Below are 15,035 nucleotides of genomic sequence, written 5' to 3' on the forward strand. Positions count from 1 at the left end.
AAACAGGGAGGTGTCGACATTTGCAGTCAATATAAAACGACTCAGGATGGTTAAGTCCAATCAGTTACTCTTTTGCTACAAAGAGCTAGAAATGGATCTCACAAAATTGAGTGACTGGGCAACAAAACGGCAGATGGAATTCAATGTTCATAAATGCAAAGTAATGCACGTTGGAAAACGTCATCTCAACTATACTTACAAAATGATGGAGTCTAAATTAGCTGTCACCACTCAAGATGGAGATCTTGGAGTCATTGTGGCTAGTTCTCTGGAAATATCTGCTCCATGTGCAGAGACAGTCAAAAAAGTGAACAGAATGTTAGGAACCATTAGGAAAGGGATAGATAACAAGATGGAAAATATCATAATGCCACTATATAAATCCATAGTACATGCCCACAGCTGGAATACTATGCTCAGATCTGGTAACCCCATCTCAAAAAAAGATATATTGGAATTGGAAAAAGTATAGAGAAGGGCAAAAGAAATGGGATGGGGTATGGAATAGCTTCCACATGAGGAGAGATTAAAAAGACTGGGATTGTTCAGCTTAGAAAAGAGACGACTAAGAAGGATACGACAGAGGTCTATCGTGTGGAGGAAGTGAATAGGGAAGTGTTATTTACTCCTTCTCATAACACAAGAACCAGGGGGTCACCCAATGAAATGAATAGGCAGCAGGTTTAACACAACATGAGGAAATACTTCTTCACACAATGCACAGTCAACCTGTGGAACTCATTGCCAGGGGATGTTGTGAAGGCAAAAGTATACCTGGGTTCAAAACTAAATTAGATAAGTTCCTGGAGGATGGTTCATCAATGGCCATTAGCCAAAATGGTCAGAGACACAACCTCACACTCTGGGTGTCCCTAAATCTGACTGTCAGAACCTGGGGCTGGATTACAGGGGCTGGATCACTCAGTAATTGCCCTGTTCTGTTCATTCCCTCTGCAGAATCTGGCATTGGCCACTGTCAGAAGACAGGACACTGGGCTAGCTGGCCCATTGGTCTGACACAGTCTGGCTGTTCTTACCACAAAGCCCTGGGGGGGCCCACGCCCCTTGTTCCTGCAGGCAAGTGCCCCTGTGGTGGGATTCCTCTCTGCAGCGTGAACACTCCTCCTGTGATCTGCCCACATTTCTGATGCCACTGGGACAGCAAAGAGGCTATGGAGGCATCTGCAGGAGCGTCAGGTAGGGACAGGGTCATGGACTGGGCCAGACAGACACAGGAAGTATCCAGGCCAGAGGTGCAGAAGGGGCTGCAGGACACACTTATCTGGCTCTCCTGCAGTTGGCGCCAGGCTTTCTCCTGTGCTTGGAGTGACCTTCCAAACTCCAGTCCTCAACCTGCACCCCCAGGTTCAGTCCCTCCTAGTGAGGGCCCAGCTCACAGTGCTCCCTCCAGACGCCTTGCTCCACCCTTGTTTTCCTGCCCGGTGTGCAAGCGCTCCAGGGCAGGGGCTGCAGCTTCGCACGTGCAGAGCCCAGCATAATGGGCATGCTGCTCAGAGCCACAACAATGCAACATTCAGCCGTCCGAGAATGGCTCCCGCACACCCAGATGGGGGTGGCATTTTTCACCCTGCTATGTAGTTTTCCTTTGCATTATTCAGCAGCTGCCATGCTCCACCCCAGAAGTGGGAGGGTGAGGTGGCATTTCACATACATACATATGGGGGGTAATATAGACACCCATCAAAGATGTCCTGGTTTATTGTCTTAGCCTCAGTGCCCAGGCTACACACCTTTCCTTCCCCGTGGTGATGGGATAATGGAGTGGCCAACGGCGCTTTACTCACTCGTCACACACACACACACACATGGTGAATGCCCTGTGTCACTGGCTTCCCCACTTGCAGCCAGTGTGCTACCGGAGCCATTGGCACCACGGGCCCCCCAGAGGATTCAGGGAGCTTGGGGTCTTCGGTGGTGGGGGTCCCTGCCACCGAATTGCCGCCGAAGACCCCGAGCGGAGGAAGCTCCGGGGGCCCGGGCCTCATGAGAGTTTTCCAGAGCCCCTGAAGCAAGTGAAGGATCCTGCTCCAGGGGCCCCAAAAAACTCTCGTGGGGGCCCCTGCGGGGCCCGGGGCAAATTGCCCCACTTGCCCCCCCCCGGGCGGCCCTGTTGGCACCACGGGGCTGGAGAGATGCATGAGCAGGGGCATGACATCTCTCTGCAGGGAGGGGAGCTCAGCATGGCTCAGAGTCAGGCTGGAGCTTTGAGTTGTTCCAACTCTGAAGGTGCGCAGAGATTTCACTTGGGTTATTTGTGTGTGTTCTAGAGTCCTGGCTTTTCCAGCCAGAAGGAGCCATTACGATCCTGTAGCTAACCCAGGCCACAGACTCTCAGCCAGTGAGTCCCAGAGCTGCTTGTTCAGACAGATTTGCCTCCAAGCACCAGCTGAGCTCAGGGCCCCGTTATGCTGGGTGCGGAACATGCTCCACAGTTCTGTACTCGGCAGACGGGGGGGAGGGGAAGTGACTTGCCCAGGGTTACCCAGCAGGACAGTGGCGAAGTTGGGAATGACACACAGGCCAGTGCCCTGCGCTCTGGCCCAGTACAGATCTCCATGACGGTATGCCTAGGCTGCGTGTTGTTCCAGCCGTGAGCAAGCTTTTATTGCAGATGCCTCCCCAAGGCAGCGCCACAGTGCCCCGCCTGATGACCTCCTGTATCAGGGACTGACGGCCTTGCCCACCAGGCATGGGCTGGCACCTAAAGGAGCAACCCCCCTTTCTAAAGACTAAGGAATGGATGTCCAAGTACCAAAGCTCTGCTGTGAGCATCCCACGGGAAGGGGCTGGGGGCCAGCCACAAGGGATGGGTTCCCCCCAAGTAGAGCCACTGCCTGTATCCCCCTTGCAGAGCTCAAGGACCCACGAAAACGGCTGGAGTGGGTTATGCTGGCTGGGACTCTGGTTCTGGCAGCCCCTCCCCTGCCGGAGCACTGCCATTCTCTAGTGCAAAGTAAGGGGGCTGTACCCCAGCCACAGATCCCCGGCTGCTGGCGGGTGCCGGCCTCTGCCCTCCAGCCAGGTGAGGCACAGCGCAGGAGAGCTCACCGCAGGAGTCACTTCCCTGGCCAACATGTGTCTGGGCCCCGGGGGGAGAGGGGGGCAGGCAGCACCATCACCTTTCCAGTGGGAGCCTGGTGAGCTGAGATCTGGGAGAATCCCCACCCCCGCCCCCATCCAGACACACCCTGTGGATGGTGTTTTCTACTGAGCTGCCAATCTCTGCAACATCAGGCGATGGGGGAAGGAGTGGGGGCATTTGGGGGCTCATGAATTGTGAGCCTGCATTCTGTCCTGGAGAGGTAACCTGCCAGCCCCCCCCAGCGCTGCTCCGCACTCACACTGCCCCACAGGCCCTTCTGGCAACAGGCCCTGTGCGTTGCCAAGCAGACCCCCAGCAGCTCATGGCCCAGCAGTGGCACTCTTGGATTGCCGACGCGTTCCCAGGCCAGCGGCACAGGAGAGACCTGCCTGCAGACCCGCCCCGATCACTGGGGAACAGTCTCTGTCAGCAGGGCTGGCCCCGAGGAGCGCTCCACAACTGCCGCGCCAGCCAAGTCCGTGGGCTCTCGGGGTGCTCAGCACCTCTGCAAAGCCAGCCCTAGAGCAGCAGTGCCAGTGAGTGTGGGCACCCGTGTTCCCTGCCCTCGGGACCCTGGCCCCTGAGCCTAGGGATGAGAGACCATTTGTCAGGGCGAGGCCTGACCTTCCTAGTCATATGGGCAGCACCTAGCGCTGCGCTGGCTGGCTCCTGGCACCACCCAGTGTAAATGGGGGGCTGGCACTATTGAGCTAGGTTCGGATTTTCCCCCTCTCCTTTTCTTCCAGGTGGGAGGCCCATGGGCCATTTGAAATGAATTGCGATTATTGCTGGCTGCTTTGCTACTGACCGTTCAGACGAGATGACTGTCCCTAGAGCTCTCTTCTCTGGCTCCCACCAGCCCAGAGGGTTGTCAGGTGATAAAGGGTTTCTTGGGAGTGGGGGTGGTTGGGACAAAGTGAGAACAGAGCCAAAAGTGGTTCTGCTAATGCAGCCATTCAGCTGTATCTAGGTGGCCTGTTCCTTGGTGTTTGAGAGCTAGGGATGCACCTGGCATCTTAGCTGCATCAGCTCCCTGTGCGCGCACTCCCCCCGTGCTGAGCCCCAGAGCTCAGAGTGCCCATGCAAGGTGGGGCTGGCCCCTCTGAAAAATCACTGCGGTTCTCCCACTGAGATAGCCACCCCCTATGACCTTGGACCCATCTCCACAGTGACGGCACAAGTGGCAGATTAACCCCTTGCCTGTGCTGGGCTGTGAAGAACGGGGTCCAGGCGGGTGAAGAAGAACATGGCTTAGCGGGAGGCCAGGGCCCAGGTCAGCTCTGTGGCTCTTTAGAAATGAGTCTCTCGGGCCCCCCTCAGCTCTTTAGGGCAGGGCAGGGGCTCCCAGGTGTTGACCCACCAACTGCATTTTGTCTTTTTTTCCAACCCACCATCCATAGGTGCACCCTGGCTCTGCAACCTAATCCTGGCCCACCGCAGAGGTGAGCCCAGGGGTACGGCTGAGAAGGAACCAGCCCCAGTGGCTCCTGTCCTGTGGAGCTGGGCTGTGGAGTTGTGACCTGGTGTGTGCGTGTGGAGGGGTGTCACAGCACCTCTCAGCTTTAGCTCTTGGCGCTGAGCTGGGAGATGTGTGTTTGCTTTGGGTCCTGCAACCCATCTAGAAGCTTCCTGTGCCCCACTGATGGGGCGGGTCTCACTGTTTGGGAACTAGGGCTTTAGGGAGGCACCTGCATGTCTCCAGAGGACACAGGTCTGGGCTGAAAGGCCTTCCCTGGCCGCAGCCCTCAGCTCAGTCATGCTGCGAGCAGCGTGTTACAGAGGGCTGGGACAGGGGACGGGGAGGATTCTGTTAACGTGCTGGCTTTTCCCTGCTGATTGGCGTGCAAGTGGGCAGAGGCTGGGCTCTGCTCCGCACATGGGAAGTGACACACATGGATCCTGTGGAGGCAGAGCCCCTGGGCATTTCAGAGCTGGTCCCAAGCTGCAAAGTTGGCATCTGGGTTTGGATACAAGGTTCCTGACTCCAGAAATGCAGTGGGGTTGGGAGCGGTGGGGTGGAGCCAGTCAGCTATTGCAGAGGCCAATGGTGGGGTGGGGTGAGATGGAGGAGAGGGGCAGAGAAACCCAGTTCCACTTTAACTCTCAGCTTTTCCTATGTTGCTTACTCCTCCACTATCTTATCTGGATTCCAGACCTGGAGGCGTTGTCAAGCAGAACTAGCCCTGGGTGTGAGGTGCCAGGCCTGGAGAGCATGTGGAAATGTGAGGGGGATACTTAGGAAGGTCTCCCAGGCATGTGAGGGTAGCAGATAAGAGAGACGGGGGAGGGGAAAACAGCTCAGCTCGGTGATCAGGCAGAGACTGGGTGACTTTCATCATCAGTAGCTGCTGCAAAACCAAGTCCCACTGTGACCCGCACACCTCCTGGGTGTGTTGTTTCATCCTATCTAGTAGCATCAAGACCAGAAAGCTGAGGCATCTGCTCTACAGCCTTTGCTAACAGCCTCTCCAGAGGTCCCAGGTTCGATCCCACCCACCAACGCCCAGGGTCTGTCCGCATTACGCCCAGATCCGGCCCCAGGGTTTTTGCCACTCCAAGCGGCAGAAAAAAAAAAAAGAAGCCACGATTGCGATCGCGGCAGCTCCACCGGGTCCCTTTCTTCCTCAGTGGCAATTCGGCAGCAGGTCCTTCCCTCTGAGAGGGACTGAGGGACCTGCCGCTGAAGAGCCCAACGTGCCGCCCCTTCCCCTTGGCTGCCCCAAGCACCTGCTTGCTGAGCTGGTGGCTGGAGCTGGCCCTGGTTACGCCCGGTCAGGGCCCTGTTGTGATAGCTGCTGTTACAAGTGACAGAGCCCATCCTGGGTGTCAGAGGGTCCGGGCCTGGTGGGTGGAACGGGGCGGGGGCACCGTGCAGAAGTCCCCGCTGGCCCAATTGCAGACGGTGCTGAATGGGGGGATGTGTGGGTAGCATGGCAGAGGGGGAAAGCAGGAGAAGGTGGCAGATGGGGATCAGGATTTTCCCCTTGCATGGGGGTGAATGGGGAAGAGTGGGTGGAGCCAACCTGAGCAAAGGACCCGCCTCCTCGGGGGGGTGGGGGAGCCAGGAACCAGCTAAAGTGGGGACAACAAATACATGGTCAGAGGGGAGTGGGGGGACAAGGGAGGTGGACAGGCCCAGAGAGAACCCTGGACAGCACCCGCTGCTGCAGGGAGGCAGCCAAGGAGCCGGGTCAGGCCCCGCCCCAGCTCCCCAATGCCAGAAGGCTGCCCAGGCCGCTCAGGGCCATGGCCTCCAGGGTGCGATGGGGAAACTGAGGCACGGAGTAGCCGGGGTGTGACTCAGCCGGGGGGCCAGGCAGTGGCAGAGCGTAGGCTAGCAGAGTCCTGGCTCCTAGCCCCGCTGCCCGGCCGGGGGCTGCCCGTGCGCGGAGGCCGGTGCCCGCTGTAGCTGCGCGGCGCTGCGCCCCCGTGCGCTCGCTCCATTTCCTCCGGCAGCCGGGCCGGGGGGGGAGCCTGCGCCGAACCCTCCCCGCGCAGGGGCCGGGCTTGCGCCGCTTCCTGCAGGAGCTGAGCCGTGGGAGCCGCTGGGAGCGGCCGGAGCCCCGCAGAGACCCCGGCGCCGCCCGGCCCGGCCCGGCCCCGCGCTGGCCCAGAGGGCCGCGCCCGCCTCGCCGCTGAGGATGTCCCGGAAGGGGCCGCGGACGGAGGTGTGCGCGGACTGCGGCGCCCCAGGTGAGGGCTCCGGGCCCGGCCTGCGCGCACAGGCTGCGGCGGGGGGGCGCCGAGCCCCGGGCCGGGGGGGGCCGCTCCCTCCCCCATACGGGGGGCCTGGAGCTTGTGCGCTAGGGACAGGGGGTGTCGGACCCCCCGCAACCCGCTCTCCGCTGGTGCAGAGCTGGGGGGGGGTCCTTGCAGGGATCGTGGAGCCCCCTTGTCTTGGCTCCGGCTCTGCGCCGGGCTCTCTGCCAGCGCTGCCTGCCCTGGGCGACCCCGAGCCGCAGGGGGTGGCCATGGTGGGAGCCCTCGCCCAGCCCTGGCGCCATCGCACCTGCCCTGCCCCGCCCCTCCCCACCCCACTGGCCGCCCCACTCCCCCCTGGGTGCTCGCATACCCATGGCTCCGCTGCCCCGTGCCATCTGCAGCACTCCCTGGGGCAGGACTCGGATGCACGGCTTGTGATTTCCAAACCGAATGATGCCCCCCAGCCCAGGAAGGCTCCCCGGCGTGGATTTGGTTCACGGGAGTGTGGTGGGGCAGAGTCAGGCCGACACTGGCTCCTTGCGCTGGCCCCGGCCTGGGAGAAGGCGTGTGTCGAACAGCAGTGAGGTCATTGCACTGGAATCGGCGGGACTGTGGTGTCCGAAGGCCCCGTGCTGCGTACGGGATGAGCGGGGCCTGCTGGAGCTGCCATCCCTCCGTCCGTCCGTCCGTCCATCACACTGCCAGGTGTTGGACCGGAGCACGGAGCATTGGGAGAGACCAGGTCTGAGCTGCCTCCAAGCCACAGCGGTGCAGGCCACAGGCCAAAGGGTCTGCCCTGCCAGTGCAGCATGACCAGGAGTGTAGCCCCCCATGGGGATGGGGCCCTGGGGGTCTTCCCTTCTCTAACAGGAGGGTCCTAGCCCCTGCGAGAGCGCCAGCTAGCGAGCCCAGGCCTGGCGTGGCCGGGAAGGGAGATCTCCCGATAGCGGGGTACCTGGCGGGGGTGGGGTGGGATGGAGTGGAGGTGCAGAGCCCTGAGTTGTGCCCTGGTGTCTCACGCCAAGGCGGAGCGCGCCAGGGGTTCCTCACTGTGGAACTGGAAACCAGTTCCTTCAATCCGTCGCCACGTGAGGAAATGAGTTATAAAATCCGGCGGGGCCGCTTCCTGCAGATGGGGGGTGCCGAGCGCTTCCTGCAGGAGGTGGGTGTCAGCGGCAGCTGTGAGCAGAAGCTCTGTGAGTGCCTGGCACCGGGGCGCAGGGGTATGTGTGTTCCCAGCCAACTAGGGTACAGCATGTCTGTTGCCCCCTCTGGTTCCCAGAGACAGCTGCCGCCTGGGGCTCCCCACCTGGGGAGGCACCGGGAAAAACCCAGTAATCACCAACAGAGGCAACCCTGGGGTGCCCTCTGGCCCCTGCAGTTCAGTGGGATCCTGCTGCCCTTGCTGGCTCTGGTACTTACAGAGCCCCAAGGGATCTCTCCTAGCCCCCCGGCAGGCAGGGCTTGTGCTGCGTCATACAGCTGGGAACACACACCGCCGTTCCATGGCAGAGCAGGACTAGCCTCCCGGCTCATCCTCACTCCTGGGCATGAACTGCCTCCATTGCCGGTGGGCTGTGCAGAAGCCCTGGCCTGTCTCCTCTGTGCTACTCGCAGCATGTGCTTGGCTAGAACGGGCCTGGGGGGCTCTGGGCGCTCCTGAGCAGGTGCCCACTGCCAGGAACGGTGAGGTGGGAAGAGGACACCCCCTGCTGGGAGCACCTCCTGCTCTGGCTATGCGCTGTCGTGGACGTGCCTGCGCAGGGAGAGGTGGTGCCCAGGGCCTGCCTGACTGCACCGTGAGCAGACAGGGGCAGGGGAGCTCCAGCTACGGCCATGCCACGTTTCCAGCTGCTCAGGGTGGTGCCCGGGCACCAGGGACTAGCATCATCTCCTCTGCCGCCAGAGGGAGCTGCATGCTGGCACCTGAACTGTGGCCTGGGCACTGCCCTTCAGGGAGAGGGGATGCCGGCACCGAGTGGAGATCCCAGCCGAGGTGTGGGGTTGGCTGTGCCAGGCAGGCGGGCGGCTCCTGGCCTCACTCCCCCGACGGCAGCGCGCCCTGTTCCCGGTGACGCCTGCGAGCGCAGAGACACAGATGCAGCCAGTCTCGCTGCCAAGGCCGCTTGTGCCTGTGCCATCTACGTGCCTGGAAGGTGCCCACGCTTGTCCTTCAGGACATGGGGGAGGGACGTGACACTGGGCTATCGCTTCCTCCCTGTCCCCCGCCATGGGAGAGAGAGGCCTGTGCGTGGGGCACAGAGAAAACCAGCCACGAGGTGGGATGCTTGGAGCCAGGCTCTGCTCCTCCATGCCCCTGCTTTATCCCCAGCCGGGAGGTGCCCGTGCACCAGCCCTGGCTGTAGGTGGCACCTGGAGCCAGAGGGGAGCCCGGCTGCTCACCCTCCACAGGTAGTGAGCTCCTCAGCACCCTGCCTGGGCACAGCCTGGGGGGCTGTTTCAGTGCTGAAAATAAGGGGGACACAGTGCCCAACCCCCATACTCTGCAGCCTGCCAGGAGAGGCCTGCATCCTTGGGCCATTGCCTGATGGGGGCCTCTGTGCCCCTTCCAGGTAGCTCTGGGACCCCCCAGTGTAAAGTAGTACACCTGCTGCTCGCCCAGCAGCTCCGCCCCCGGCCCCGGAGAGCAGGGCAGCACTGGGGGGATGCCGCCTGGGTGCTCCTGGCGTGGCGAGGCAGCAGAGCACAGCTGGGGCCGGTCCCTGGGCCAAGCTCCTCTCCAATGCAGCCAGGAAGGAAGCATGGGGAGGGCCTGTTCCATCCGCAGCAGCCAGGCTTCCTCTGCAGGGACAACAGGGGAACTCGGGCCTGGGACCCGGCTCCAGGCTGGGGGGAGGTGCTCCTGAGAGGCTGGGCTAATGGCCCCCTCCTCTGCAGCATTCAGCTCCAGGCCCCGTGGTGGGCTGGGTGTCCTGTCACCCCCTGACCCCGGCAGGCCAGGCCCCCGTCCCCGTTCGACAGGTGGCTGCCCAGGCAGAGCCGTGAGTGGAACCCAGGAGTCCTGCATTGCCCTGCAGTACCCACTGTGCCCCCGTTCCGGCCCCTGGGCCCCGCTGCAGGGTCTTGTTGGGAGGATCCCAAAGGGCAGGGGGCAGCAGCTGGCCTGTGTAAACTGCCCTGTCTCTGTGGGTCTGACCCTCTGGGAGGCTGTGGACTAACCTGCCCCACCCCAGACCAGGATCCCCCTTCCCCCATCACAGCCCAGAGGGAGGGCATCTCTGCTGTGGCATCCTGCTTGTTTCCTTCCCTGCTGGTGCTGCTTGGGCAGAGGGGCTGGCCAGGTATTTGTGTAGGTCCTACAGAATGGGGCTGGGTGGCTCATTATCCAGTGTGGCTTTGCAAGGAGGTTCCCTGAGTGATCAGTGCCTGCCCCACAGCTTCTTTGCAGGGCTGTGAAGCTGGTGGGGCCTGGGCCCCGGGCCTGGCCGCCTCTGGGGGCGGCTCCTCGCCACTGAGCAGGTGTGAGGTTGGCTGATTGGGGCTGCCCCTCTTTCCCACTGGTGAGCTGGCCATGTGGCCATCTGCTGCGTTGGCCAGACCACGCAGCCTGAGCCTTGGCTACCTCCTTGGCTGGTTCGGTCTGAGCCTCCCCAGCCGTGCGTGTGTCGGGCTGATCGCTGGGACCCTCTGCGAGCGGCGACCCCAAGCTGCTTTGCTCGGGTGGGCTCCTCTGGCCCCCACGCTCATGAGCACTGCACCCCCGTGGCAGCAGGGCAGGTGGCTCTCCGGGGGCAGAGACCAGGCAGAGTCTGACACAGGGGTTCCCAGCCTGGCAGAGCTACCGGGCCGGGGAGGGGGGGCGGGGGGCAGTCTCCTGTGCTAAGGGGTGGGACTGACGAGGCAGAAACGTCCCCTGCGCTATCACAGGGCTTTGTCTGGCACCCGGTGCAGCCGGGCTTCTGGCCCTTCCCTGAGGCCAATCCCCAGGCCCATCCCCGTGTCTCAGGGTGAAGGGCTCCTGGCTTTGCCTGTCAGGGCTCTGTTGCATTCTCCCACGTCCGGGCGGTGTCAGCCCCCGTTACCATGTCATGGGGTCTGCAGGGGGAAGCAGCAGTGAGGGATCCCCTTTCCCTGTGACCAGCTTGTCGGGGGGGCCCTGCTGGTGGCGTGGGGGTCATGCTGGCTGGCACACAGGGAAAGGGGGTTGGGGGGCTCAGTTTGTGCCTAGGGGAAGTCTGGCTCGTGGGCTCCCGCCTCCCTCAAGCATTTGAGAGGTGCCAGCCTGCTGTGGGCGCTGTCGCAAGTCAGGGGCCTGGATGCATTGCAGAACCACCTCTGTTGGCATCAGCTGGGGCAGCGGAGTGGGCTGGAGCCGGCACTGTTCCCCCCTCAGGTTCCTTCGTGATGAATTCACCCCGTCCAGTGACCAGACCAAACCTGCTTCCCCCAGCCCAGCACCAGCCAGGCTCTGGGATCCAGCTGGGCTGCGGCTGCTGCGAAGGCTTTGTCCTGGGCTAGTCAGGCCTGTCACGGCCACCCCTGCCAGCCCATTCCCAAACCCCCCTCTCTGCTGGGGCTGGGGCTCAGTGCCAGCGCTGGCTCCTGGCCAGGTCGCTGGGCCGGGCCCTGTGGGGCAGAGCATGGGGACTCTGGCCCAGCACCTGAACAAGCTGCTTCCCCAGTGGCTGATGGGCCCGCCTGGCGGTGCGTGGGCCTGTGGCTGTGTCGGGAGCCTGTGGATGGCCCCTGTGGCTTGTATGTGACCGGCCCAACTCACTGGGATTCGAGCCCAGCTGGGGGCTCTGAGATGGGGCTGCAGCTTCTCCTGTGCCCAGCCTGTGCTAGTTGAAGGTGCACCGTGGTTCTGGGCCGTGGGGCTGGGTTGTCTCGCGGCGCGTTGGGCTGCCTTCTGCAGGGCACGGTGCTGACGGGCCCAGGGTGGGGGGGTGATGGTAGCATGGGAGCTGGACTGGAGTCTTTCCCCTGGGCCCCTGTGTTGCACTGGGGCAGCCCCTGGCTGTCCAGATGTGCTGGGGTCTGTGCGCTGCTCCGGAGAGCTCTGCCGGGACCCCAAGAGCTGCACTCGAGGCTTGGGGGGGCCATGGGAAAGCAGCCCCACCGCTCTTGCTCTGGCTCTTGTGAGGACACAGTGCCCTTGGCTTGTGACTGTCTCCTGTGCAGCAGCGCGGGGCAGACGCAGGCCTGGCTGGGGGCCGGAGCCACCCGCCCGCTGAGCAGAACTCCAGCCAGGGCACCGTCACCTGCACTTCTCTGGCCTTGGGGAAGCCCTGGGTGCTGCCCCCTCCCCCTCAGCCTGTGGGCAGCCTAAGGCAGCTGAGCAGAGGGCAGCATCCTGCCTCCAGCTCAGTCCCTGGCTGGCTGCGTGTGCAGGGTGCTGGGCTTGTGGGAAACCTTGACCTCCTCTCGCTCTGTCCCCCCAGCCTGTCAGAGCTGAGCTCAGACCTTCCCATCCCTTTGCTTTGCCAACGGGTGGTTTGAACTTTGCAAGCAGCATTTGCATAATGTGTCTCTCCAGCTCCCAGCGAGCCTGGGGAGGGGGCCAGACCTGGCCCCATGGGAAGGGATAGAGACGGGGGCTCCACTGGTACTGTCCTGCAGACTGGAGCAGCTGGGTGTGTGTGGGAGGGGAGCCTGGGCTGACATGGCAGGGGGCAGCAGGTCGGCACTGTGGGGCACTGCCAGAACTGTGGGGGCTGGGCTGTGGAGGGCAGGGCTGTGGGGCTAGGCTGAGAGGCAAGGGCAGGGCTGGGGGGTAGGGCTGGGGTAGGAGGGCCATGTGGTGGGGGCAGAGCTGGGGGAGGTTCCAGCACAGGACAGCGATGTATGTGGGGGAGGCCCCTGGCACTGAGCCGGGCACACACAGGAGCAGGGGGAGCTGTGGCTGGTGGGGGCTGGCTCTGTCTCCAGCTCCAGCACAAAGCTCTTGTTCTCCCAGTGACCTTTCCACAGCCGCTGCAACCCCCGGCCTGGCTCCAAGAGAGGTGGCTGCCCCACCCCCACAGTCCCTGTGTGACCTGCCCCATCCCCTAGGGAAGCCCCCATGGGTGCAGCCCCCAGGCGCCGCCCTAGCCAGAGACTCCCCTTGGCTGCCATCCCCCTTCCCAGGAGGCTCAGGGGGCTGCCCCCAGGAACCTGCTCTGCTCCTTGCTGGCTATGGGGCTGCAGCGGGCTAGGGGGGCTCTGGGCGCTGCTGCACGCTGCTCACAGTGGCGGAGTGAGCCAGGGCAGGGGCGGGCGCTGCTGCAGCTCAGCGAGCCTGGAGGCTGCCAGGGGCTGTGCCAGCTCCTCGGGGCCGGCCTGGCATGCGGCCGCCAGCACAGGACTGCCTGGGGGGCAGAATCAACGTTTCCTCCACTGGGTATGGGGGGCCCAAGGCTGGGGTACTAGGGTGTCACCACAGTGCCTGCAAGCCCCAGCTATGGGCCAGGGCCCCTCATGGAGCCAGGCTCTGTGTAAACACACAAGAAAAAGGAGGGGCTGTGGGTCGGGAGCGAGGGGCACCGGCAGAGCTGGGGGGTAGGGGGAGAGCCCAGGGCTGGGCTAGCAGGGGCTGCAGGTCAGGAGTGAGGGGCACCGGCAGAGCTGGGAGTGTGGAGCCCAGGGCTGGGCTAGCAGGGGCTGCAGGTCAGGAGTGAGGGGCACCGGCAGAGCTGGGGGTGTGGAGCCCAGGGCTGGGCTGCAGGTCAGGAGTGAGGAGCACCGGCAGAGCTGAGGGTGGGGAGCCCAGGGCTGGGCTAGCAGGGGCTGTGGGTCAGGACTGAGGGGCACCATCAGAGCCTTTGCGTGCCCCTTAGTGGTAGAAGAGGGCCTATTAGTGGGGCTGGGAGGGTGGATTCCCGGCCCCTCACCCTGGGGGAACTGGCTAAGTGGGGCAGTGCACAGCACCGTGGGTCAGGTGAAGCCGAGCCTGTGACCGGTGGTTGGCTGCTCCCCCCACAAGGGTCTCCAGGGCCCTGGGGTAACAGCTGCATGCTGGGATCCGGGCTCTGGCCTGCACCCTGCTCACGCCCTGCTCTGCCTTGAGGGGCGCCTGCCAGAGCTGATGCCTGGCTCTGCCGCGTGTGAGAGAGCTGGGCTGGGTGCTCCCTGCAGCCAGGCTGGGCTCCCCATGGCCAGGGCCATGCGCCCCTCCGCGCGGGGGCAGGGCAGCGGGCTCCGAGCCGCAGTGCACGGCATCTCAAGCAGCCTTTTGTTCTCGGGCAAGTGCCGGCGCCAGGACAAAGGGCTCCATTCCGGCTGGGCTGGGGGGAGGGGCTGGTGTTACGTGGGGGCTGTGGGGGGAGAGTGGCACAGGAAGGCCCTGGGGTGGGTGTCACGGAGTGTGGGGGAGCCAGGGCCCTGCACCCCCACTTCCTGTGATTCACCGGGACTCTCAGCCAGCCAGTAAAGCAGAAGGTTTATTAGATGAGAGGAACACGGTCCCAAGCAGGGCTTGTAGGTACAACCAGGGCCCCTCAGCCAGGTCCCTCTGGGGGCAGGGAGCTTAGACCCCAGACCTGGGTTCCTGCCTCTTCCCAGCCAGCCCAAAACTGAAACAAACCTTCCAGCCGACTCCCTCCCCTCCCCCCGGCTCCTCCTCTCCCTTTGTCCAGCTTCCTGGGCAAAGGTGTCACCTGGCCCCACCCCCTCCTGGCTCACGATCCAGGCTCAGGTATCTTCCCTCACCTAAAGTCACCCCCTGCTCTCCCCTCCCCCATGCAGACAGTTCCAGTAAAACCAGACGACATTCCCAGGTCAATCCGCCTCGCTCCCTGCTGCGTCACATCTCCCCTCCCCTTCGAGACTGAACTGAGCAGGGTCACTCTGCCCAGTGACCTGGGGAAGTTCAGGGCCTCCTCTCCGGGACAACGCATCCGCTATCAGGTTGGCACTTCCCTTCACATGGACCACGTCCATGTCATAGTCCTGCAGGAGCAGGCTCCACCTCAGGAGCTTGGCGTTGGCTCCTTTTATCTAGTGCAGCCAGGTCAGGGAAGAGTGGTCGGTGTACACGGTGAAGTGTCTCCCAAAGAGATATGGCTCCAGTTTCTTAAGGGCCCACACTATGACCAGGCATTCCTTCTCGATGGCCGCGTAGTTCTGCTCCCGGGGTAGCAACTTCTTGCTCAGGTACTCGATGGGGTGTCTCTCCCCCTTTTCATCCTCCTGCATTAACACCGCCCCCAGTCCCGTGTCTGAGGCGTCAGTGAACACCATAAAGGGCTTGTCAAAATCTGGGTTTGTCAGAACTGGGCCACTAACCAGAGCC

General features: G+C 62.8%; 1 protein-coding gene across 5 annotated transcripts in view; it reads left to right on the forward strand.

Moving 5' to 3' along the window:
* Nucleotides 1–6,631: 6,631 nt before the first annotated feature.
* The window catches only part of GIT1 (GIT ArfGAP 1), a 35,069-nt gene continuing 26,665 nt past the window's right edge, over nt 6,632–15,035 (forward strand). For 2 of the 5 annotated variants that reach the window (XM_050929263.1, XM_050929265.1), the window contains exon 1: nt 7,240–7,547. In XM_050929263.1, coding sequence (XP_050785220.1) covers nt 7,256–7,547 — 292 coding nt within the window. In that variant the 5' untranslated portion in view covers nt 7,240–7,255. Of the gene's footprint in view, nt 6,797–7,239; nt 7,548–15,035 lie in introns of those variants that run through there. The other 3 variants (XM_050929267.1, XM_050929266.1, XM_050929264.1) reach the window with 3 other exon arrangements.

The sequence above is a fragment of the Gopherus flavomarginatus genome, chromosome 19, assembly GCF_025201925.1.
Source record: "Gopherus flavomarginatus isolate rGopFla2 chromosome 19, rGopFla2.mat.asm, whole genome shotgun sequence".
NCBI classification, from domain to species: Eukaryota; Metazoa; Chordata; order Testudines; family Testudinidae; genus Gopherus; species Gopherus flavomarginatus.